The sequence below is a fragment of the Leucoraja erinacea genome, chromosome 18, assembly GCF_028641065.1.
Source record: "Leucoraja erinacea ecotype New England chromosome 18, Leri_hhj_1, whole genome shotgun sequence".
Classification (NCBI taxonomy): domain Eukaryota; kingdom Metazoa; phylum Chordata; class Chondrichthyes; order Rajiformes; family Rajidae; genus Leucoraja; species Leucoraja erinaceus.
In genome coordinates this window covers 21,056,929-21,079,335 of record NC_073394.1, presented here as the reverse complement: position 1 = coordinate 21,079,335, position 22,407 = coordinate 21,056,929, and the positions used below count along the sequence as shown (strand labels likewise).

The 22,407-nt window shown below is 45.2% G+C and overlaps 1 protein-coding gene across 2 annotated transcripts in view; it reads right to left on the bottom strand.

The window, feature by feature from the left end:
- Positions 1-22,407, bottom strand: part of lsp1a (lymphocyte specific protein 1 a) — an 88,875-nt gene that overhangs the window by 25,187 nt on the left and 41,281 nt on the right. For both annotated transcript variants that reach the window (XM_055649527.1, XM_055649526.1), the window contains exons 6-10: positions 20,865-21,005; positions 12,419-12,460; positions 9,000-9,043; positions 5,208-5,289; positions 1,831-1,962 (exon numbers count right to left, since the gene is read on the bottom strand). In XM_055649527.1, coding sequence (XP_055505502.1) covers positions 1,831-1,962; positions 5,208-5,289; positions 9,000-9,043; positions 12,419-12,460; positions 20,865-21,005 — 441 coding nt within the window. The remainder of the gene's footprint in view (positions 1-1,830; positions 1,963-5,207; positions 5,290-8,999; positions 9,044-12,418; positions 12,461-20,864; positions 21,006-22,407) is intronic.

Below are 22,407 nucleotides of genomic sequence, written 5' to 3'. Positions count from 1 at the left end.
AAGTACATGTACATTATTGGAGATGTATGTATCCATTCTGTGCACAATGTTTCATTGAGTTGTACCGTTTGGATGGAGGAAAGGCTCCAGGGAGTCCCTTGCCACCTGATACTCAACCTGTAACCTACTCCTATAACCCTAGCGTCTGTGTGGTTTGAGCAAAGCACAAAGTGCCAGAAGAACTCAGGCTGCATCTATGGAGTAAATAGGCAGGTGACATTTCAGCTCGGGATTCTTCTTCAGACATCATCAGTTTCAATATCGCAAAAACCAGGAGCACTCAGAGAGTTTAGCTAAGTTTAGTGTAGAGATACAGTGCGGAAACAGGACCTTCGGCCCGAGTCCATGCCGACCAGCAATCACCCCCGTACACTTGTTCTATCCTGCACACTTTACAGGGACAATTTACAGAAGCCAATTAACTTACAAACCTGCACGTCTTTGGAGTGTGGGAGGAAACCCGGAGAAAACCCATGTGGTCACAGGGAGAAGGTACAAACTCCGTACAGACAGCACCCGAAGTCAGGATTGAACCCGCGACTCTGGCGCTGAAAGGCAGCAACTCTACCACAGCGCCACCGTGCTGCCTCTGACTTGCTTTGAAACAATTCACTTAAAGTTTAAAAATGCTTTCAGTTATTCCTTGGCTAGACATGACGTGCCTGCAGGTTTATTCCACCTACTTCTGGCAATGACGTACGTTTAAAAAAATCTAGATATTGTTTCCCATTTCTCTACAGATTTGCCGTTCCCACTCACAGCAGCTTTCCATGATGTTTTGTTGTACAGAGGGCGGCACAGTGGTACGGCTGGTAGAGCCGCTGCTTCTCGGCGCCAGAGACCCAGGTTCAAGCCTGACCTCGGATGCTGTCTGTGTGGAGTGTGCACGTTCTCCCTGTAATCACATGGGTTTCTTCCGGGTGTTCCGGTTGAGTATCAGGTAGCAAGAGACTACCTGGAGCCTTTCCTCCGTCCAAACGGCACAGATCAATGAAGCATTGTGCACAAGTCCAATAACATTCACCTAGTTCAGGACAAAGCAGCCCATTGAACTGGGACTCCCAACGACCACCCAAAATATACTCTCCTTCAGACTGAAACATCACCTATCCATTTTCTCCAGAGATCCTGCCAGACCCGCTGTTACTCCAGCATGTTGTGTCCATCTTTGGCATAAACCAGCATCTGCAGTTCATTTTCTATCACATCTAAACTAAACCAAATGCTTTAGGAGAGTCTGCAGGAGAATGGGGTTGAGAGGGAAAGATAGATCAGCCATGATTGAATGACGGAGCAGACATGATGGACCAAATAGCCTAATTCTGATCCTGTAACTTATGAACTGATGAAGTAGTCTGCAGTTTCAGGAGATGCCAGCTGACAAAATCTTAGATTCTCAACGTTAAGATGGAAGATTGGATGAGTGCCACTGGAATGATAGGGCAGCACAGTAGAATTGTTGCCTTAGAGTACCGAGTTCGATCCTGACTATAGGTGCTGTCAGTACGGAGTTTGTACTTTCTCCCTGTGACCGCGTGAGTTTTCTCTGGGTGCTCCAGTTTCCTCCCACACTCCAAAGATGTACCGGTTTGTAGGTTAAATGTAAATTAAATTGTAAATTGTCCCTTGTGTGTAGCATAGTGTCAGTGTACGGGGTGATCGCTGGTTGGCGCGGACTTGGTTTCTGCGCTGTATCTCTAAAGTCTGTCTATATGATTGGGTTTCTAATTCATCCAGGTGTAGATTTCAGGCCAGGGGTACGGGGTCAGTGTGCAACACTTCGGAATAATGGTCTCAAGCGATGCAGCAGCGGGAGGAGCTACCCCTTACCTTGCACGGTGTCCCACGGGTGCCTGCGTTACTCGCCGGGTCGCCGGTCTCCCACAGGCTCTTCATGGTGGCCACATCCTCCGACAGATTCGGAATGTCCACCGACGCGTGCCGCAGTGACTTCGTCGTGCTCTGCGCAAGCATGCGTGCGAGAAGCAGAAAGAAGGAGAAAGAAGAAAAAAAGAGGGGGATAAGTGAGAGCAAAATTAATAACTGTCGACAAAAATGCAACGATTTGCTGGCATAACTTTGAGCTAGCATGAGGTGAATAGAAAGGGTAAATAGGGTTAATGAACAAATGTAGTTTTCCTGGATGAAGATACAAAGTGCTGGAGTTACTCAGCGGGTCAGGCAGCATCTCTGGAGAACATTTCGGGTCGGGACCCTTCTTCAAAATTCGGGCTCCTTCAACATGGGTGGGGGAATCAAAGATTAGATGACATCCATAGGTTTAAGGTTTAATAGTAAACTGAGCAACTTTTTCACATAGTGTTTGTTGGGTATATGGAATGAGCTGCCAGAGGAGGTAGTTGAGGCAGGTCCTATAACAGCATGTAAAAGACACTTCAAAGGTACATGGGTAGGACCGGTTTGGAGGGATATGGTCCTAATGCAGGCAGGTGGGACTCGTGTAGATGGGGCATGTTGCTCAGCTTGGGCAAGTTGGGCCAAAGGGCCTGTTTCCATGCTGTATGGATTCTGACTCTGTTAGTTTTGAGGAACAACCCCAGAGGCAGCATTTTAACACCATGTTTCTATGCTTTATGGCTATATGATCTGAAATGTCACTTATCCATGTTCTCCAGAGATGCTGGCTGACCTGTTGAGTTACTCCAGCACTTTGTGTCCTTTAAAAATTAGAGGCATATGGACCAAACGTGAGCAAGTGGGACTAGCTTAGATGGGACATCTTGGTTGGCATTGGTGAGTTGGTGCGAAGGGCCTGTATCCATGGTGTACAATGCAAGACTCATATTAACAATATTGCTTTCACTCAAGTTCTGGGTTCAAGGTGAATCAAAGGCACCTTAGGCTAAAACCTGAGAATTTAGTAATTTTATGACAGATCATTGCAAAGGGTGGGGTAAATTTAATACTTAATAAAGTACACGTAACATGTGAGATGTTCCGCTTTGAAAAAGAGAAATGAAAGACAATAATTTATTAGTAATGCAGAAACAGCTGTGGCATTTTCCATGAGCAAGTTTTACCATTAATTCCCTCCCTATGTCCTATGTTACAACTCTGAAACACTTTCAAATGGGCTACACTCGCTGTGGAAAGCAGTGGGAAGTGCAGAGATCAAGAAGGGCTTGAACATCCTGTTTAAGGCCCTGTCCCACTGTACGAGGTTACTCAAAAACTCTCCCGAGTTTTCCCCTTGATTTGAACTCTGGGAATGTCAGGTAATGTCGGTAGCGAGCCCGTAGGAGTCCGTAGATGTTTCGTAGCGACTCGTAATGCCAGCCGTAGAAACCCGGGGCATCAGGTAACGTGTTGAAAAATGTCCACGAGTTAAAAAAATAGCCTCAAGTACCTACGAACGGCTATTACCGTAACTCTCCGAGTTCGAATCAAGAGGAAATCTTGGGAGAGTTCGAGAAAACTCGGGAAAGTGGGACAGGGCCTTTAGCTTTCTCGAAACATTTCCCATCGGTCGATCTCAACACCTATCCATTCACACAGTGAGAGCTAAGGACTTGAAGCCTGATATGTGTAGGGTGGAGGAGAGATTTGGTATATGGTAATATGTTGGTTCAAAGTTGAATGAAAAGTTGTTTCAAATCTGGATCAATTATTAACAGGATATAACAACTTCTTCCATCATTAGTTCTATAGATGCACCATAGAAAGCATCACATTATGTTTTGGGAGCAGCTCCATCCAGGACTGTAAGCAATTGCACAGAATTGTGGACGCAGCCCAGGCCATCACACAAACCAACCTCCCTTCCATTGACTCCATCTACACTCCAAGCTGCCTCAGCAAGGCCACCAGCATAATCAAGGACCAGTCATACCCAGCCACTCCCAGTTCTCCCCTCTCCAATCAGGCAAGAAGTACAGGTGTGAAAACACACACCTCCAGATTCAGGAACAGTTTCTCCCCAGCTGCTATCAGGCAACTGAGCCATCCTCTCACCAACTAGAGAGCGGTCCTGAGCTACCGTCTGCCCTCGTTCGAGACCCTCAGGTTATCTTTGATCGGACTTTACTGGACTTTATCTTGCACTGAAAGTTATTTCCTTCATCATGTATCTGTGCACTGTGGATGGTTTGATTGTAATCATGTATTGTCTTTCCGCTGACTGGTTAGCACACGACAAAAGCTTTTCACTGTACCTTGGTACATGTGACTATAAACTAAGCTAAACTAAACTATTAACATTGTGTTTAAGAAGGAACTGCAGATGCTGGAAAATCGAAGGTATATAAAAATGCTGGAGAAACTCAGCGGGTTTCGAAACGTTGCCTATATCCTTCGCTCCATAGATGCTGCTGCACCCGCTGAGTTTCTCCAGCATTTTTGTGCACCTTAAACTATTAACATCATTATCCTTGGACTAGCTAAGGTTGGAAAGGTCAATGAAAAAATTCAAGAGTATTCAATTGTCATATGTACCAAAGCAGAACAATCAAATTATTACTTACAGCAGCAAAGCAGATCTGCAAACACAGCACCCAATAGATAACACAATAAACAAACAAATAAAGTTCAATTAATAAGAAAATCCAATATTAGTGCAAACCAAAATGAAGGGCCAAAGCTCCTAGTCCTGTTCCATCTTTCATTCCAGAATTACATAGATAGGATATAAGAATAAAACTCAGAGAATAACCAACAAAACAACGTGCTGGAGTAACTCGGCGGGTCAGGCAGGGTCATGTGTGACTGGTATTGGCCGTGACGTTACGGTTCCGAACCGTTCTATAGACGGTTCACCTCAACTATTCCCAAGCAGCCAATCCCACTTTCCCAGCAAGCCTGAAGAAGGATCCCGACCTGAAACGTCACCTGTCCATTCCCTACACAGATGCTGCCTGACCCATTGAGTTCCTCCAGCACTTCAAACTTGGGATTCGCTCAAGATTCCAGCTCAAGATTTCTTGCATTCGCATAAGAAAACAGCAAGGTGATTTCAGATGCTCAGACTCCTAGAACAGATGATACAGGACTTTTATCCTGCTTAAATGTTATTCACGTTATTCCATTTATTATGTACCTGTACGCTGTGGATGGCTTAATCATGTATAGTCTTTCAACTGACAGGATAGCACCCAACAAAATCTTTTCTCTGTACCTCGGTACACGTGACAATAAACTAAACTCAAAACTCAATACCCAAATGCACCTTGAGAGAAAATGAATCAGATTACCTCAATAGCATTAGTATACTGTTCCAATCGATCGTCAATCTTTGATATGTTCGTGATCGGTTGGCTCTTCTTAACACTGTTGCTGTTGTTGAAAAAAAGTGATTTTTTTTTAAAACACAAAACACAAAAAGAAGCAATATTCAAAAGTAACACAATCATATGGAAACATCAGAAGAGGAACCATTATTTTCCAGCTGTCAATCTCATAGTTTACTAACACGTAGAACTGTTGCTATGGGTGAATGGAAACAGATAGCAGATGCAGCAATTCAATGATCAACTTGCTCCGTGATAAATCAAAGCTGATTTCCTTTTATCCTCTCTGAAATGAGAGTGGAAGGGGGCAGGGGATTTAAGCTTAAACAGAAGTAGGCAAAAGAAGTCGGAGAGAGGTTCTCACCATGACCATAAAACATAGGAGCAGAATTAACCCATTCGGCCCATCGAGTCTGCTCCATCATTCGATCATGGCTGATCTATATTTTCCATCTCCACTCCATTCTCCTGCCTTGTCCACATAACCTTTGCCACCCTTACTAATCAAGAACCCTATCAATCTCCACTTTAAAAATACTCAATTACTTGGCCTCCACTGTCATCTGTGGCAATGAATTCCACAGATTCACCACCTTCAGGCTAAATAAATTCCTCCCCATCTCCTTTCTGAAGATATGTAATTTGAAAGCTAAAGCTGTGCCCTCTGGCCCTAGACTCTCCCACTACTCTCCACACCCACTCACTCGAAATGTTGCCTGTCCATTCTCTTCATTGATGGAACATAGAACAGTACAGCACAGGAACAGGCCCTTCAGCTACAATGTACCAACATGATGCCAAGTTAAACTAATCTCAGATCCCTGCAATGGAGGGATATGGATTATGTGCAGGCAGACAAGAAGAGTTGGTCTTGGCATCATGTTCGGCATAGGCATTGTGGGCCGAAGGGCCTGTTCCTGTGCTGTACCGTTCTATGTTCTATGAAGAGGAGGTTTACAAGAATGATCCCAGGATTTAGTAGATTAACCTATGATGAGAGTTTGTCAGCACTGGGCCTGGTCTCGCTGGAGTTGAGATGAATGAGGGGGGACCTCATTGAAACATACAGAATAGTGAAAGGCTTGGATAGAGTGGATGTGGAGAGGATTTTTCCATTAGTGGGAGAGTCTAGAACTAGAGGTCATAGCCTCAGAATTAAAGGACGTTCTTTTAGGAAGGAGATGAGGAGAAATCTCTTTAGTCAGATGGTGGTGAATCTGTGGAATTCTTTGGTACAGAAAGCTGTGGAGGCCAAGACAGTGGATATTTTTAAGGTAGAGATTGATTAGTATAGGTGCCAGAAGTTACAGGGAGAAGGCAGGAGAATGGAGTTGGGAGGGAGAGATAGATCAGCCATGATTGAATGGCGGAGTAGACACGATGGGCCGAATACTCCGATCATTTATAACCTTATGACCTTATGATCCATGTCCATCCATTCCCTGCTGCCCGACCCACTGAGTTCCTCCAGGACTTTGTGTTTTGCTCAGACGAGAAGTGGGGTAAGTGAGTAAAGTTTGATAAGGTAGAAACAAAAACTGCAGATGCTGGTCTGAAGAAGGGTCCCGACCAGGAACGTCACCCGTCCTTTTTCTCCACCCTATCCATGTCTCTCATAATTTTAGATATCTGTATTTGGTCTCCCTCCAACCTCCAGTGTTCTGGAAAAAACAATCCAAGTCTGTCCAATCTCTTCCCATAGCTAATACTCCCAAATCCAGGGATCATTCCATAAACCTCCTCTGCATCCATTCCAAAGCTTCCCCAGCCCTCCTCTAATGGAGGGACTGGAACTGCACATCTTGTGGGCTATTCGAGCCTGGATAGAGTGAAGGAGAGGATGTTTCCACTTGTGGGAGAATCTGGAACCAAAGGCCATACCATCAGAATAAAAGGACGTACCTTTAGAAAGGAGATGAGGAGGAATTTCTTTAGTCAGAGTGTGGTGAATCTGTGGAATTCATTGCCACAGACGGCTGTGGAGGGCGTCAATGGATATTTTTAAGGCGGAGATTGACCGATTCTTGATTAGTGAGGGTGTCAGGGATTATGGGGAGAAGGCAGGAGAATGGGGTTGAGAGGGAAAGATAGATCAGCCATGATTGAATGACGGAGACGTGATAGAAACACATAACACTGAGAGGCGCTTTGTCAAAGAAAACAGAACAAAGAATGATTAAACCACAACGGGAAGTTTCTGATGGCTGGGGATGAAGGAAGTGGTCATCTGTGTCATGCAAGGGATCAAGACCACAAAATCTGATCTGCATGGAGAAGCTGAGGTTATGGCCATGAATGTGTGCAAAGTCATTTCTCCTTCTGTAGGTCTGCAGAGAGGTTGTACTAGAGAGAGTCATAGCAATAGATTCATAGTCATGCAGCGTGGAAACAGGCCCTTTGGCCCAACTTACCCACACCGACCAACATGTCACAACTACACCAGTCCCACCTGCCTCCCTTTGGCCCATATGCCTCAATACCAATCCCAATCCAATCCACGCACATCTAAATGTTTCTTAAATGTCACTGCCTGTGCCAAATGTCTCTGGCAGCTCATTCCATGCACCCACCACCCTTTGTGTAAAAAAGGTTACCCCTCAGGTTCCTATTAAATCCCCCCCCCCCCCCCCCCCCCCCCCCTCACTTTAAACCTATGTCCTCTGGTTCTCGATTCCCCTACTCTGGGCAAGAGACTCTGTGTGTCTACCCGATCTATTCCTCTCATGATTTTGTACACATTTATAAGATCACGCCTCATCCTCCTGCACTCCAAGGAATAAATTCCCACCCTCCACAACCTCTCCCTATAGCTGAGAGCCTCGAGTCTTGGTAACATCCTCGTAAATCTTCTCTGCCTCACATCGCCAGAGAACCAGTTTTGATCCTAATCTCAGATGCTGCCTGGGTGGAGTTTGCACGTTCTCCCTGTGATTGCATGGGTGTCCTCAGGGTCCTTCTGTTTGCACCCACATCCGAAAGACGTGCAGGTTTGTAGGTTAATTTGCCACTGCAAATTGCCCCTCTAGTGTGTAGGGAATTGATGAGCAAGTAGGCTAACACAGAACTAGTGTGAATGCGTGATCGATGGTCAGCATGGTTGGTTAGGTTTAGAATTGCAAAGAACATGGAATGAGAGGCAAGGGTTCAGAGAATGGAAGGTAGTGAGGTAGTATGGACAAAGAGAAGATGGACTGAAGGTCCTGTTTCCATGGTCTGCCTCTAAATGAAGCTAGACTAAATCTGAACCAAATTGGGCAACCAGGTCCCTGGGAAGTCTGACTTTTGGCACTGGCTTCAGACTTTAGAGTGACAGAGTGGAAACAGATCCCTTTGCCCCACTAAGACCGCGCCAACCAGTGGTCACCCTGTACAGTAGCATTATCTTACACATTAGGGACAATTTACAATTTACATATATTAGTCCACAAACCTGAACGTCTTTGGAGTGTGGGAGAGAACCGAAGGAAAACCTATGAGGTCTCGGGGAGATCGTACAAACTCGGTACAAACAGCATCCGAGGGAAGGATTGTACCCAGGTCTCTGGTGCTGTAAAGCAGCTACTCTACCGTTGTGCCACTCTGCACACAATGGCCCTTTCAAAAGTGTTGTGATGTGGGCTTTATCGGAGTGGAGTAACTGAGGGGTGGTGCGGGGGAGCGATCAGAGGGAAACTGAGGGAGCTCGAAGCTGGGTGAGAACAAAGGGACAGTTCAGGGTCTGATCACAGCAACAGTGCCACTGCTGAGCGTTCTTACCTTTTCTTTAGTGAGCGGTTCAGGGATTCCGTCCTCTCACTGATCTGGAAATCAGAAGCATAGCAGGGATTAGTCTTAGTGTTTCATGGCAACACACTTCTGCTGGCCAATTTTGACTTGAGCCAAGGCTTTACATCCCTGAGAAACAGATTACTCGTTGGGCGTTACCATGGTGACCCCGCTGGCCTAATTCAGCCATGTGTCTTAAATGAAGACAGCAGGAGAGGAAAAAGTCACAGGGTGCATTCATCAGATAGATATGATAAACAACATTCAAAACATCAAACTAATTCCGAGGAAAGGCGACACAAAGAACTGTAGATGCGGCTTTGCAAAAAAAGATGCAAATTGCTGGAGTGACTCAGTGGGTCAGGCAGCATCTCTGGAGAACATGGAGAGGTGACATTTCATGTCAGGGCCCTTTTTCGGATTATAATGTTATAATGTAATAAGAAGGAACTGCAGATGCTGGTTTATACTGAAGAAAGACGCAAAGTGCTAGAGTAACTCAGCGGGTCAGGCAGTATCTCTGGAGAAAATGACTAGGTGATCTTTTGAGCCTGGACTCTTCTTCAGACACTATAGGTGATGTTTTGGGTTGGGACCCTACTTTCAGACTGAAGAAGGGTTCCAACCTGAAAAGTCACCTATCCATTTCCTCCAGAGATGCTGCCTGGCCCGCTGAGTTACTCTAGCACTTTGTGTCTACCCTACTTTAGACTGATTGGAGGAGAGGGGGAAGAGAGATAGTGGTTGGGCAAAGCTTGGTAAGTGATAGGTGGGTGCAGGCGAGCAGGGTTGATTGGCAGATGGGTGGACAAAGGCCAGAGATGAAAGGGAGTCAAAAGGGTGTCAGATAGGGAGAGAATCACAATCATACTTTATTAGCCAAGTATGTTTTGCAACATATGAGGAATTTCATTTGCCAAGTCAGTCATACAAATAAAATCAACAGAACACACAAAACTCATTTTAACATAAACATCCAGCACAGTGACTCCTCCACATTCCTCGCTGTGATTGAAGGCAAAAAAAAATGCAATCTCTTCCTTTTGCTCTCCCGCAGTCGGGGGCCTCAAGGTCTCCGTTGACTGGACGATCTTGACTCCCGTAGCCAGCGGCATTTTTGGCCCTCCGCGTCGGGGCGATCAAGCTCGGGAATGTTAGGTCCCCCGCGTCGGGTGATCGAACCCCACATCGGGGCTGGTCAAGCCTCTGCGTTCGTTGGAGCTCCCGACATCCACAGCCTTGGTCTCCGCAGGACTCTTGATCCACAGGACTCTTGATGGTAGATATTAAGTCCGCGCCATGCAGTGGGGCCCAAGGTCAGCCTGAGGAGGCCTCCAGCTACATTGATGGCAGGCCGCAGAGCAACCGGAGATGCGACCCGAAAACATTGCATCTCCGGCAAGGTAAGAAACTGAAAAAAAAAGTTCCCCCCTCCCCCTCCTCCCCCCCACATGAAACAAATAGGAGAACATTTACACAAACTTATAAAACACACTAGAAATTAAAAAAAACAGACTGTTAGCGGGGCTGTCAATCGTTCGGCGCCCCTGGTGGTCAAGAGGAGTGAAATGTGAACCAGAGTGAGGGATACAGGTGGAAGGGGATGGGGGGGGGGGGGGGGGGGAGGTGAGATAGTGGGAGAATTGGGTTTGCACTAGGGAAGAAAGATGGGAGAAAAAGGAACGTTGTTACCTACAGTTGGACAGCTCAATGATCATACCATTGGGTTTTAAACTATCCAAGTGGAATATGAGGTGTTATTCCACGCATTTGCCAGGCTTTGTCCCAGACTCACCTCTTCTCCAGCTTTCTCCCTCCCTGCTACAATCAGTCTGATGAAAAGCCCTGACCCAAAACATTTTGGATGTTTGCAGACATCAAAAAAAAAGAAACTCAATGTGTAGAGAGAATTAGGATATTAATTCCAAAGATGAAATGTGGACCTTAAAATGTAGAATAATCAACTGTGGTCATCAAAAAGTAATCCGATGTCCACTAACTGTGCCGGGTCATTTGGTAACTTCAATGCTTTGGAGCATTCAGCTTTTGACCAGAGATGATGACATCTCCTTGGTACAGGCCATTACAGAGGAGGGAACTAATTAAGGGAGGGGAAGTTTGAAAGATTTTCTTTTAAATGTGGAAATACTGCCACAAATATTTTCTTCATTAAATGAGCAAAGAATGGATGCAAGAGGCCAAGCCTTCCACGAAGAGATGGCCCATTACATGCTCAAATATCTGTTTCTCTCAGTGCCCAGTTAGCTGATTCAAGGCACATTACTAGACATGGTAATATAATGGAACACAGGACAACAGAAGAACATAAGATGGAAGATAGAACTGTCCGCCTTGGATAACAAATTCACTTGAAGTACGGGTATCAAATTGAACTCACAGAGTCTTAGAGCAACAAGAAACAGGCCCTTCGGCCCACCTTGTCCATGCCAACCAAGTTGGCCTACTGGGCTAGTCCCACTTGCATGCATTTGACCCACTTCCCACACTTTCTACTTAGTAAAAAACTAACAAATGGGGCGGCACGGTGGCGCAGCGGTAGAGTTGCTGCCTTGCAGTGCCAGAGATGTGGGTTTGATCTCAACCACGGGTGTTGTCTGTATGCAGTTTGTACATTCTCCCTGTGATAAACTGGGTTTTTTCCAGGTGCTCCGGTTTCCTCCCACACTCCAAAGACGCGCATGTTTGTAGGTTAATTGGCATCTGTAAATTGCCCCTAGTGTGTAGGATAGAACTAGTGTGTGGTGTGATCGTTGGACGGCATGGACTCAGTGGGCCGAAGAGTTCCATGCTGCATCTCTAAACTAAACAAATTCACTTAAAGTCCAGGTGCCAAATTGTACTCGTAGAGCTACAGGAAACAGGCCCTTCAGCTCAGCTTGTCCATGTTGGCATGCTGGGCTAGACCCATTTGCCTGTATTTGACCCATGTCCCTCTAAACACTTCCTACTTAGTACACGGCTAATAATTCTACCACATTAATATTTGAAATGGTATCTTTAAATGGTATTAATAGGTCAGATTAGATCCCATTTGGAGTTAATTGAAGTTTGAAGGTTTTGAAGTTTGCAGGTTACTTTATTGTCACGTGTACCCAGGTACAATAAAAAGCTTTTTGTTGCGTGCTCTCCGGCCAACAGAAAGACAATACATGATTACAATCGAGGCTTCCATAGCGTACAGATACAGGATAAAGGGAGTAGAGGTTTAAAAGAGTGGAGAGATTGTAATGTCTGATTGGAGAGATTGTAATGTATGATTGCAAATCCGCCTCTGGGACCAGCACGCAGAGACTCGCCTGGCTTGGACGCCATCTAGGAATTGGGAGGGAGAAGGGAGAGAAGGAACAGGTTGAGGTGCCTCATTTTAACTGCACATTCGATTGACTCACCAGGCAAGTTGTTTCTGAAGACATCCCGTCATCAAACTCTTTCTGAAATTACAGACACAGGCGATAGGAGATAGAAATGCCATGGAAAAGAACAGAAAACACAGTAACAGCCCAAGTATTTTGCTGGTGTCATTGGCGGGTTTACAGGGCAGACTCCAAGATAGAATTCAGTGCTGCAATGGGAAATTCCATTTGGCATTGGGGAAACCAAATGAAAAACATGGCGACCTGTGATTCTCCCCGACTTGTTTCCATATCACAGAACAGAATGCAGCAGGTAGTCATGTTTAATGCAATTGATCTTGTAGTTTCCCAAGCAGAGGCATGAAAGATTAAGATGAGTTTCTCTATTTCTACCTGCATGCAAACATTCCTTGTTAAAACTGCTTGTGGAAGTCTGGGAATAGACCATGGTCTAATCTCCCTCCATACCATCTCAGCTTATGAAGGATATGCACATTCCAGGAACAATCATAAATCAGATAATGACAATTAAGACAGTTACTTATTTAATATGAATAGCCAGCGAAGCGGCACAGTGGAGAGCAATCATTGATTCATGCACGCGCACACAATCACACACACACACACTCACGCGTAGTGTATATATTTGTCTGTGTGCAGTGTGGATTCACCCTGTGACTGCGCGCAACTGCTCCGGGTGCTCCGGCTTCCACCCACATCCCAAAGACGTGCGGGTTTGTTAGTTAATCGACTTCACTAAATTGCCCCTAGTGTGTAGGGAGTAGATGAGAAAGTGGGATAACATAAAACTAATGCACACAGGCGATCGATGGTCGGCATGGACTCGGTGGGCTGAAGGGCCTGTTTCCAAGCTGTATCTCTCAACTAAATTTAAGCTAAACAAAAAAAGGACATTAGCTTTGATGAGCTGATCCTTTTATTCAATCTTAGCTGTATCTCTAAACTAAACTAAACTATAACAAGGAACTGCAGATGGTGGTTAACCAAGATAGACACAAAGTGCTGGAGTAACTCAGTTTTTGAAGAACGTGGACAGGTGACGTTTCGGGTCAGGATCCTTCTTCAGACTCTAACTAAACCAACTCACGGCAAACATTAGTTTTTAAAGCCTTTACTGCAATCTTTCATACAAGGGGCTTCCTTATGATATTACTGTGAGGACCTGCTACATAGGGCGGCACGGTGGCGCAGTGGTAGCGTTGCTGACTTGTCACACAAAGGGTGGTGGTGTATGGATTGAGCTGCCAAAGGAGGTATTTGAAGCAGGTACTATCACAACATTTAAGAAACATTTAGACAGGATGGATATGACAGGTATAGAGGGATATGAGCCAAACACAGGCTGGTGGGGCTAGTGTCGATGGGATATGTTGGTCAGTGTTGGTAAGTTGGGCTGAATGGTCTGTTTCCACTCTGTATGACTGAGATTAGTTCATCTTGGCATTATGCTGGGCATAGACATTATGGACTGAAGGGTCTGTTCCTGTGCTGTACTGTTCTATGTCCTTACATGTATACTAGCTTGTGGGCACCATTTACCAAATGAGAGTACAAGATAATGTAATACATCAATTACATCATACTTTATTATTTGCTGAGGGAAGCAAATGTTTTTTTTAAGGTTGCCATAACGACCAATTGTCAAACTCTGCACTAACATCCTCTCTACAAGTGGGTGCCCACATCTGAATGCATTACTTAATAGTTTAAACTTGCACAATGCATAACCGCAATGTTGAGCAAAGAACTTGGAAGAGGACAGCACTGGAACAAGCCCATTTGGTGTAGTCTACATCAATCTTGGCCAATTGTTTTGCAAAATCCCACAATTTTAAAATAGGATCGAAAAGAAAATTAAGTATCAAATTGATTCAGTGCTTTGCGCAAAGCAATTACTTTTTTGAATGGAAGGGTGTTGGCAGGACCTAGAACGAAATACAGGTTCACCACTGGTTTTCTGGCACCTTTGGTTCCAAAGCCTTGTCACAATATTCGTTTTGCCTGATCAACAGCGGTCACGGCCCGCAAAGTCGGCTTCAGAAGTCGGCAATGGGAGCAGATCCGTTGTCTCCGGCTGGCCTGGAGTTCCAGATTTTGTACGTTCTCCCTGTGACCGCGTGGGTTTTGTCTGGGTTCTCCGGTTTCCTCCCAATGTCAGCAGGTTTGTAGGTTAATTGCCTTTTGAAAATTGTTCCTAGGGTGCCGAAGGACCTGTTCCACGTTGTATCTAAAAAGTCTAATTTACGGGATCAAGCTAAACAATTGCCCCATTTGTTTTTTTGAATTGCCTCACTGTAGCTCCATGTAACTGCTAAGTCAAAGACAGCCACACTGAAAAGAGTACACCACAATTTAAATCTGCCCTGAGGAAACTCCCCAATCTACATCAAATGACTAGAAGCAAGAAATACTTTAGTAAAACACATGACGTTTTCACACTTGACTCATTGTGACACTCGTTTGTCATCCCTGGATGAGAATTTTTTAATATAATATATTAAAGTCATAGTGTGGAAACAGGCCCTTTCACCCAACTTGTCCACACCGAGCAACATGTCCCATCTACATTAGTCCCACATTTGGCCTATATCCCTCCAAAACTGTCCTATGCATGTACCCATCTAAATTATTCTTAAACTTTGCAATAATCCCTGCCTCAACTACTTCCTCGGGCAGCTCGTCTCATACACTCACCAGCCTTTTGTGTGCAAAAGTTACCCCCTCAGATTCCCCCTAAATCATTCCCCCTTCATGGTAAACCTATGTCCTCTGGTTCTCGATTCCCCTACTCTGGGCAACAGACTCTGAGCATCTACCTGATCTTTCCTCTCCTGATTTTATACACCTTGAGAAGACCACCCCTCATTATTCTGCACTCTAAAGTTCCAGGCTAATCAACCTTTCCATTTTACTCAGACCCTCGAGTCCTGGCAACATCCTCGTAAAACATATATTAATATTTAAATATGTATATTATATATATATATATATATGTGTGTTTTTCACAGTTAAGAAATTCTGTAAATTCATTTTCTTTAGACATTACTAAGTAATTGCATAGATTACGTTAAATGAGATAGCAGCCTTAAAGATCTCCGTTGCACACTCAGAATTGTAAAAGGGAGTCCATCTTCTCAGCTTATGCAGACTGCAGCTCCTAATTCAAAAGCTAATTGCCTGTGTTTGTGTTCAACTTTCACAAGTAGTCATATCACTACCTGGTGGCTATAGATAAATCATTGGCAGTTGATCATTGGGAAATTAGATACAATGTGCATAGCTTTCTGTTGCACCACTTCAATGTTGCTTCACTTCCTCTCTCCACTATAACAAAAAATATATGATGTGTCGTTAAGCTGGAAAGAGTGCAGGAGAGATTTACGAGGATGTTGCCAGGACTCGAGGGCCTGAGCTATAGGGAACAGATTGGACTTTATTCCTTGTAGTGCAGGAGACTGAGGGGTGATCTTAGAGAGGTTATCTGAAATCATGAGGGCAATGGATGCACGGTCTTTTGCAGAGGATAGGGGAATCAAAAACCAGAGGATGAAGGTTTAAGGTGAGATGAGAAAGATTTAATAGGATGTGGTCTGAAGAAGGGTTTCGGCCCGAAACGTTGCCTATTTCCTTCGCTCCATAGATGCTGCTGCACCCGCTGAGTTTCTCCAGCTTTTTTGTGTACCTAAGATTTAATAGGAACCTGAAGGGCTACTTTTTCACAGAGGGTAGTGGGTGTATGGAACAAAGTGCAAGAGGAGGTAGTTGAGGCAGTCAATTATCTATTGGCAATTCCTGTACCTGTCCAAATTTCAAGAGAGGTACTTGGACAGGAGAGGTTTAGAGGGATATGGGTTAAAGCATGGGCAGACATGGACGAGTTAGTCCGAAGGTGCATGTTGGCTTTCATATGAAGAAAGACTGGATAGACTCAGCTTGTACTCGCTAGAATTTAGAAGATTGAGGGGGGATCTTATAGAAACTTACAAAATTCTTAAGGGGTTGGACAGGCTAGATGCAGGAAGATTGTTCCCAATGTTGTGGAAGTCCAGAACAAGGGGTCACAGTTTAAGGATAAAGGGGGAATCGTTTAGGACTGAGATGAGAAAAACATTTTTTACACAGAGAGTGGTGAATCTCTGGAATTCTCTGCCACAGAATGTAGTTGAGGCCAGTTCATTGGCTATATTTAAGAGGGAGTTAGATGTGGCCCTTGTGGCTAAAGGGATCAGGGGTTTTGGAGAGAAAGCACGTACAGGATACTGAGTTGGATGATCAGCCATGATCATATTGAATGGCGGCGCAGGCTCGAAGGCCGAATGGCCTACTACTGCACCTATTTTCTATGTTTCTATGTTTCCATGTTTCCACGCTGTACGACTCTATGACGCTCTATGTTTAATAATGTCTCATTTTAAAATGTATGTATAATTTTAACTTTGGCATATTAGCAGTGAGGAGCCAGAGAGGAGCACGCTTTGATAATATAACATACTAGACGTTTTCTTTTGTTGAAACGATAATGCCAATGGGTGGCACAGTGGTGGAGCTGGTAGAGCCGCTGCCTCACAGCGCCAGAGAACCTGGTTCGATCCTGACCTCGGGTGCTGCCTGTGTGTGGAGTTTGCATGTTCTCCCTGTGACCGCTTGAGTTTCCTCCCGGGTGCTCCAGCTTCATCCCACATCCCAAAGACGTGCAGGTTTGTAGGTTAATTGGCCCTCTGTGAAAATTCTCCCTCATGTGTCGGAAGTAGAAACGGGAGATCGATGGTGTGTGTGTGTGGACTCAGTGGGCAGAAGAGCCCATCTCCATGTTGTGTCTCCAAACTAAACTACTCCAATAAACTACTGATAAAGACTTGTTTTACAAGCACGACAACAATCATTTCCACACATTTTATATCTGCAGTGTTGTTTTACAGGATTTGCAACTAAGGAAGTGAAGGATATTGTCCATCTGGTGAATGGAAAATGGAGTCAGGAAATAGGAAACAGGTGCTTCAGTTGCCCAGGCAACCAGCAATACAAACAGCTCCTTCATTAAAAGAGGAACACAATCTCAATGCGCAAGTCAGGTTAATTGACCCTCTGTAAAATTGCCAGAGGTGTAAGGAGTGGATGAGAAAGTGGGATAACATAGTCACGAGTCAAGAGTGTTTTGTTGTCATATGATACATGGAAATGCAGGAAGTGGAGGTATATGGATTATGTGCAGGCAGATAAGAGAGTGTTTTGGATCATGTTTGGCATGGACATTGTGGGTTGAAGGGCCTGTTCTTGAGCTCTACTGTTCTATTTCCTTTCTATGTATAGGACAAGTATTTTTTTACACGGAGGGTGGTGGGCGTCTGGAACAAGCTGCTAGGAGTGGTGGTGAACGTAGATACGATAGCGGTGTCTAAGAGATTTTGGATAGGCATGTGGATATGCAGGGATATGGATAAGGGTTAGTCTTGGACTCATGTTCGGCATAGACTTTGTTGGCCAAAGGGCCTGTCCCTGTGCTGTAATGTTCTATGTTGTATGTAAGTGAGGTAAGGTCCCTTCTACAATGAACATTAGGTTAGTTACATCTTGCTGCTCAATGCACAGTGTGAGTGACACTGTAATGCTGGGGTTTGTTAATGCACCATCTGGTAGATAAATGAAAACCTTACTGGCAGCTGCGAGTTAACTCGTGCTCTATCGTGTCCGCTACAACACGCGTCCAAACGGGGGAGTTTGGGTCAGGGAGGGAGGAGGGGTGATGGTGGGAGTTGGGGGGGGGAGTGGAAGGGGAGGGGCGAGGCCGGGGAAGGGAGGAGGGAGAGCCGGCGTAGATTAGGGTGAGGGTGGAGGGAGTCGAGGCGCGATGTCAGGGGAAGGGGAGAGGGAGTTGGTTAGGGAGGATAGGGAGGGGTGGGGAGTGAGGAAGGAGGGGAGAAGGAATGAGAGGTGAGGAGAGGGGGGCAGATGGAATAGGGAAAGGGGAGGGAGGAGTGGAGGGGGAGGGGAGGAGTGGGGAGAGGGGAGGAAGTGTGTGGAGAGGGGTGGAGGATGGGGAGAGGGGAGGAGGGTGGGGGAGAGTGAGAAAGGGGGGGGAGGGGGGGGGTGGAAGGGAGGAGGAGGGAGAGGGGGTGGAGCGAGGCAAATGTTCAAACAGCTTACACTATGCACATCGACGGGATAGGCACTCACTTGGTCAATGGTCTGCATGCATTGGAGATGGAAACTGATTTAAAAAAAACCATACATCGTGCTGGCAGCACTGCTAACGCCACACATTGCCAAGTTAATACATGCAGTTATAGGCAGTAAAGTTGAATGCTGCATATCAAAGAGATATCCTTTGAAGTGAAAGAGTCAGAATCCAGGCAACCTCTGCCCGAGGCATGTTACCCCCCCAGGATGATGACTGTGTTTTAGAGTTTCATGCTGTTTGCAAACTTTGTAATATTGTGTCATTATTAATAATGTGTAATTTCCTCCAGAGATGCTGCCTGACCTGCTGATTTAATCCTGCACTTTGTGATTTGGTCTCTTTTTAAGTACCTCCTTGTCTATTTATGGATCCATGAATCAAAATATTAGTCCCCCATGTCTTCGTACCTGGCCTGTACATCAGTCATAGAGTCATTCAGCACAGAAACAGGCCCTTTGGCCCTACTCCTCCATGCAGACCAAGATGCCCCATCTAAACTAGTCCCATTTGCATCATTTAACCCACATCCTTCCAAACCCTTTCTTTCCATGTGCCTATCCGAGTGTCTTTTAAATGTTATAATTGTACCTGCCGGAACTACCTATCTCTGACAGCTCGTTCCATATAACCACTACCCTGAGTGAAAAAGGTGCTCCTTATGGGTCTGTTCCACTTAGGTGATTTTTCAGGCGACTGCCGGCGACTGTCAAGTTGCCGACAGTCGCCTGAAAAACCGGCAACTAGAACGGCGACTGACACATAGTGGATCACATACACATCGCTTCCTTCACCAGCCCGTTATACAGGCGGAGGACCGGGGCATGCGGGGAAGGCGCTGTCTGAGTGAAATTCACACGGTGCAAAATCAAGGTGATACAGACACACACCACGATGAACAGGAAGGTTGGTGCTCTAATTAAGACGGCTAAAGGGTTATTCAAGACTTCAAACAGCTTTAGAGAGCAAACAAGTACACATTCAATACTGTGTGACAAACACGATTTGGAAGTTTGGCTCACCAAAAAAATCAATTGGAACTCAGGAATTAACACATGGACAGTTTAGAGGAATATCATACAATTGGGTCTATTGTGACGATGGTTAGCTTGAAATCACCGCTGGCACACCATAATGTTATCCTAGACATTCACCAAAAGCCACAAATGCATCAGGCCGACACTATTTAGGATCACAAACATTTTTGTGCAGCAAGCAGTGCATTTTGCAGAGCATTCATTCTTAAAATAATGCAAGTCGGACGGCACAGTGGCGCAGCGGTAGTGTTGCTGCCTTAACAGCGCCAGAGACCCGTGTGAGGTCCTGACTACAGGTGCTGACTGGACGGAGTATGTATGTTCTTCCTGTGACTGCGTTGGTTTTCTCCGGCTGCCTCCCACTCTTCATGAAGGGAAGAGATTTTATACACCTCTATATGATCACCCCTCAGCGCTCCAAGGAATAAAGGCATTGCCTGCCCAACCTCTCCCTATAGTGCAGGCCCCCAGGTCGTGGCAACATAGGTCAGTAAAGCACTGGGTCTGTCTGGCCCTTCAGCCCACTATGTCAAAGCTAAACTTACTGCCAAGACCAACTATTGCACGTGATCATTCGCTGCATATCATGTGCCTATCCAAATGCCTCTTTAACACCACTATCGTATATCCCTCCACCACCACTCCTGGCAGTATGTTCCAGGCCCCACCACCCTCTGTGTCAGAATCTTTCCTCACTCATCTCCTTTAAACATGGCACCTCTCTCCTTGACATTTCCATCCTGGGAAAAAGATTCCGACTGTCTACCGTATCTATAATCTTTATTATAATTTTATATAAATCTAATCAGGTCTCCCTGCGACCTCTGACAGTCAAGAGAAAAAAGTGCAAGTCTGTCCAACCTAGCCCTGTAACTAATACCTTCTAATCCAGGCATCATTCTGGCGAACCGCCTCTGCACCCTTTCCTGTAATGGGGTGGCCACAATCACAGGGAGCATATTTTGTATAGGAGGGAACTGCAGATGCTGGTTTACACGGAATATTGCTAAAATTGGTACACTCGACCCAAAACGTCACCCATTCCTTCTCTCCAGAGATGCTGCCTGTCCCACTGAGTTACTCCAGCATTTTGTGTCTATCTTGGTAGTATACCTTGTTGGCATGTCGGGTCTTTGCATTGTCTTCTTTCCCACATACCATCTCAGGACTTATATGGCATTGTTAGCCTTATGGAACTCAGTCTTTACACATGCGTTGCCAAAGCAAATATAACCGCTGCCGTTCTTACCTTAAGAGTTGGGCTCTTTGGGCTGAGTGGGACAAATGGGTCCTCCATCTCACTACCTGAAACACTCAGCACCCTTTGCCGTTTCTCTGCTGCCTCCATCCTTCGCTTCTCTCGCTCTTCCCTCATTCTTCTCTTCTCCTCCTGCGCGAGAACCAAATGTAATGTTGTTGGAGGTCCCCGCCCAATATAACTTACAACAATTTGAACTGTAATTTATAGAGGGCTCTTAAAGATAGCAGAGTCAGGGGGTATGGGGAGAAGGCAGGAACGGGGTACTGATTATAGATGATCAGCCATAACAGGTCCCTTTCAGAATGGCAAGCAGCGACTAGGTGCCGCAAGACTTGGTGCTGAGACCGCAGCTATTTACAATATACCTCAATGATTTAGATGAACGGATTCAAAGTAACATTAGCAAATTTGCAGATGACACAAAGCTGGGTGGCAGTGTGAAATGTGAGGAGGATGCTATGGGAAAGCAGGGTGACTTGGACAGGTTGGGTGAATGGGCAGATGCATGACAGATGCAGTTTAATGTGGATAAATGTGAGGTTATCCACTTTGGTAGCAAATACAGGAAGGCGGATTACTATCTAAATGGTGTTAAGTTGGGAAAAGGGGAAGTACAACGGGATCTGGGGGTCCTTGTTCATCAGTCAATGAAAGTAAGCATGCAGATACAGCAGGCAGTGAAGAAAGCAAATGGCATGTTGGCCTTTATAACAAGAGAAGTTGAGTATAGGAGCAAAGAGGTCCTTCTGCATTTGTATAGGGTCCTAGTGAGACCACACCTGGAGTATTGTGTGCATTTTTGGTCCCCTAATTTGAGAAAATACATTCTTGGGTTTACAAGGTTAATTCCCGGGACTGTCATATGCTGAGAGAATGGAACGGCTGGGCTTATATACTCTGGTGTTTAGAAGGATGAAAGGAGATGTTATTCAAACATAAGATTATTAAGAGTTTGGACATGCTAGAGGCAGGAAACATGTATCTGATGTTGGGGGAGTCCAGAACCAGGGGCCACAGTCTAACAATAAGGTGTAAGCCATTTTGAATGGAGACGAGGAAACACTTTTTCTCACAGAGATTTGTGGGTTTGTGAAATTCTCTGCCTCAGAGGGCAGTGGGGGCCGGTTCTCTGGATACTTTCAGGAGAGAGCTAAATAGGGCTCTTAAAGATAGCGGAGTCAGGGGATATAGGGAGAAGGCAGGAACGGGATACTGATTGGGGATGATCAGCCATGATCACATTAAATGGCGGTGCTGGCTCGAAGAGCCAAATGGACTACTCCTGCACCTATTGTCTATTGTCTAAACAATAAAGATTATTTATTGGAAGATTCCTACATTGCAATCCCATGGGAAGACCAGGCATTCTTATTCCCACACACTCAGAATGACTTTCCAAAGCTAGCGACTGAAAATTATTCAACTGAGGCCGAGACTCTCAATTATAGCACTTAGCAGGGAAATAGGTTCTGACTGTCTACCTTATCTATGCCTCTTATAACTTTGTATACTTTTATTGGGTCTCCCTGCA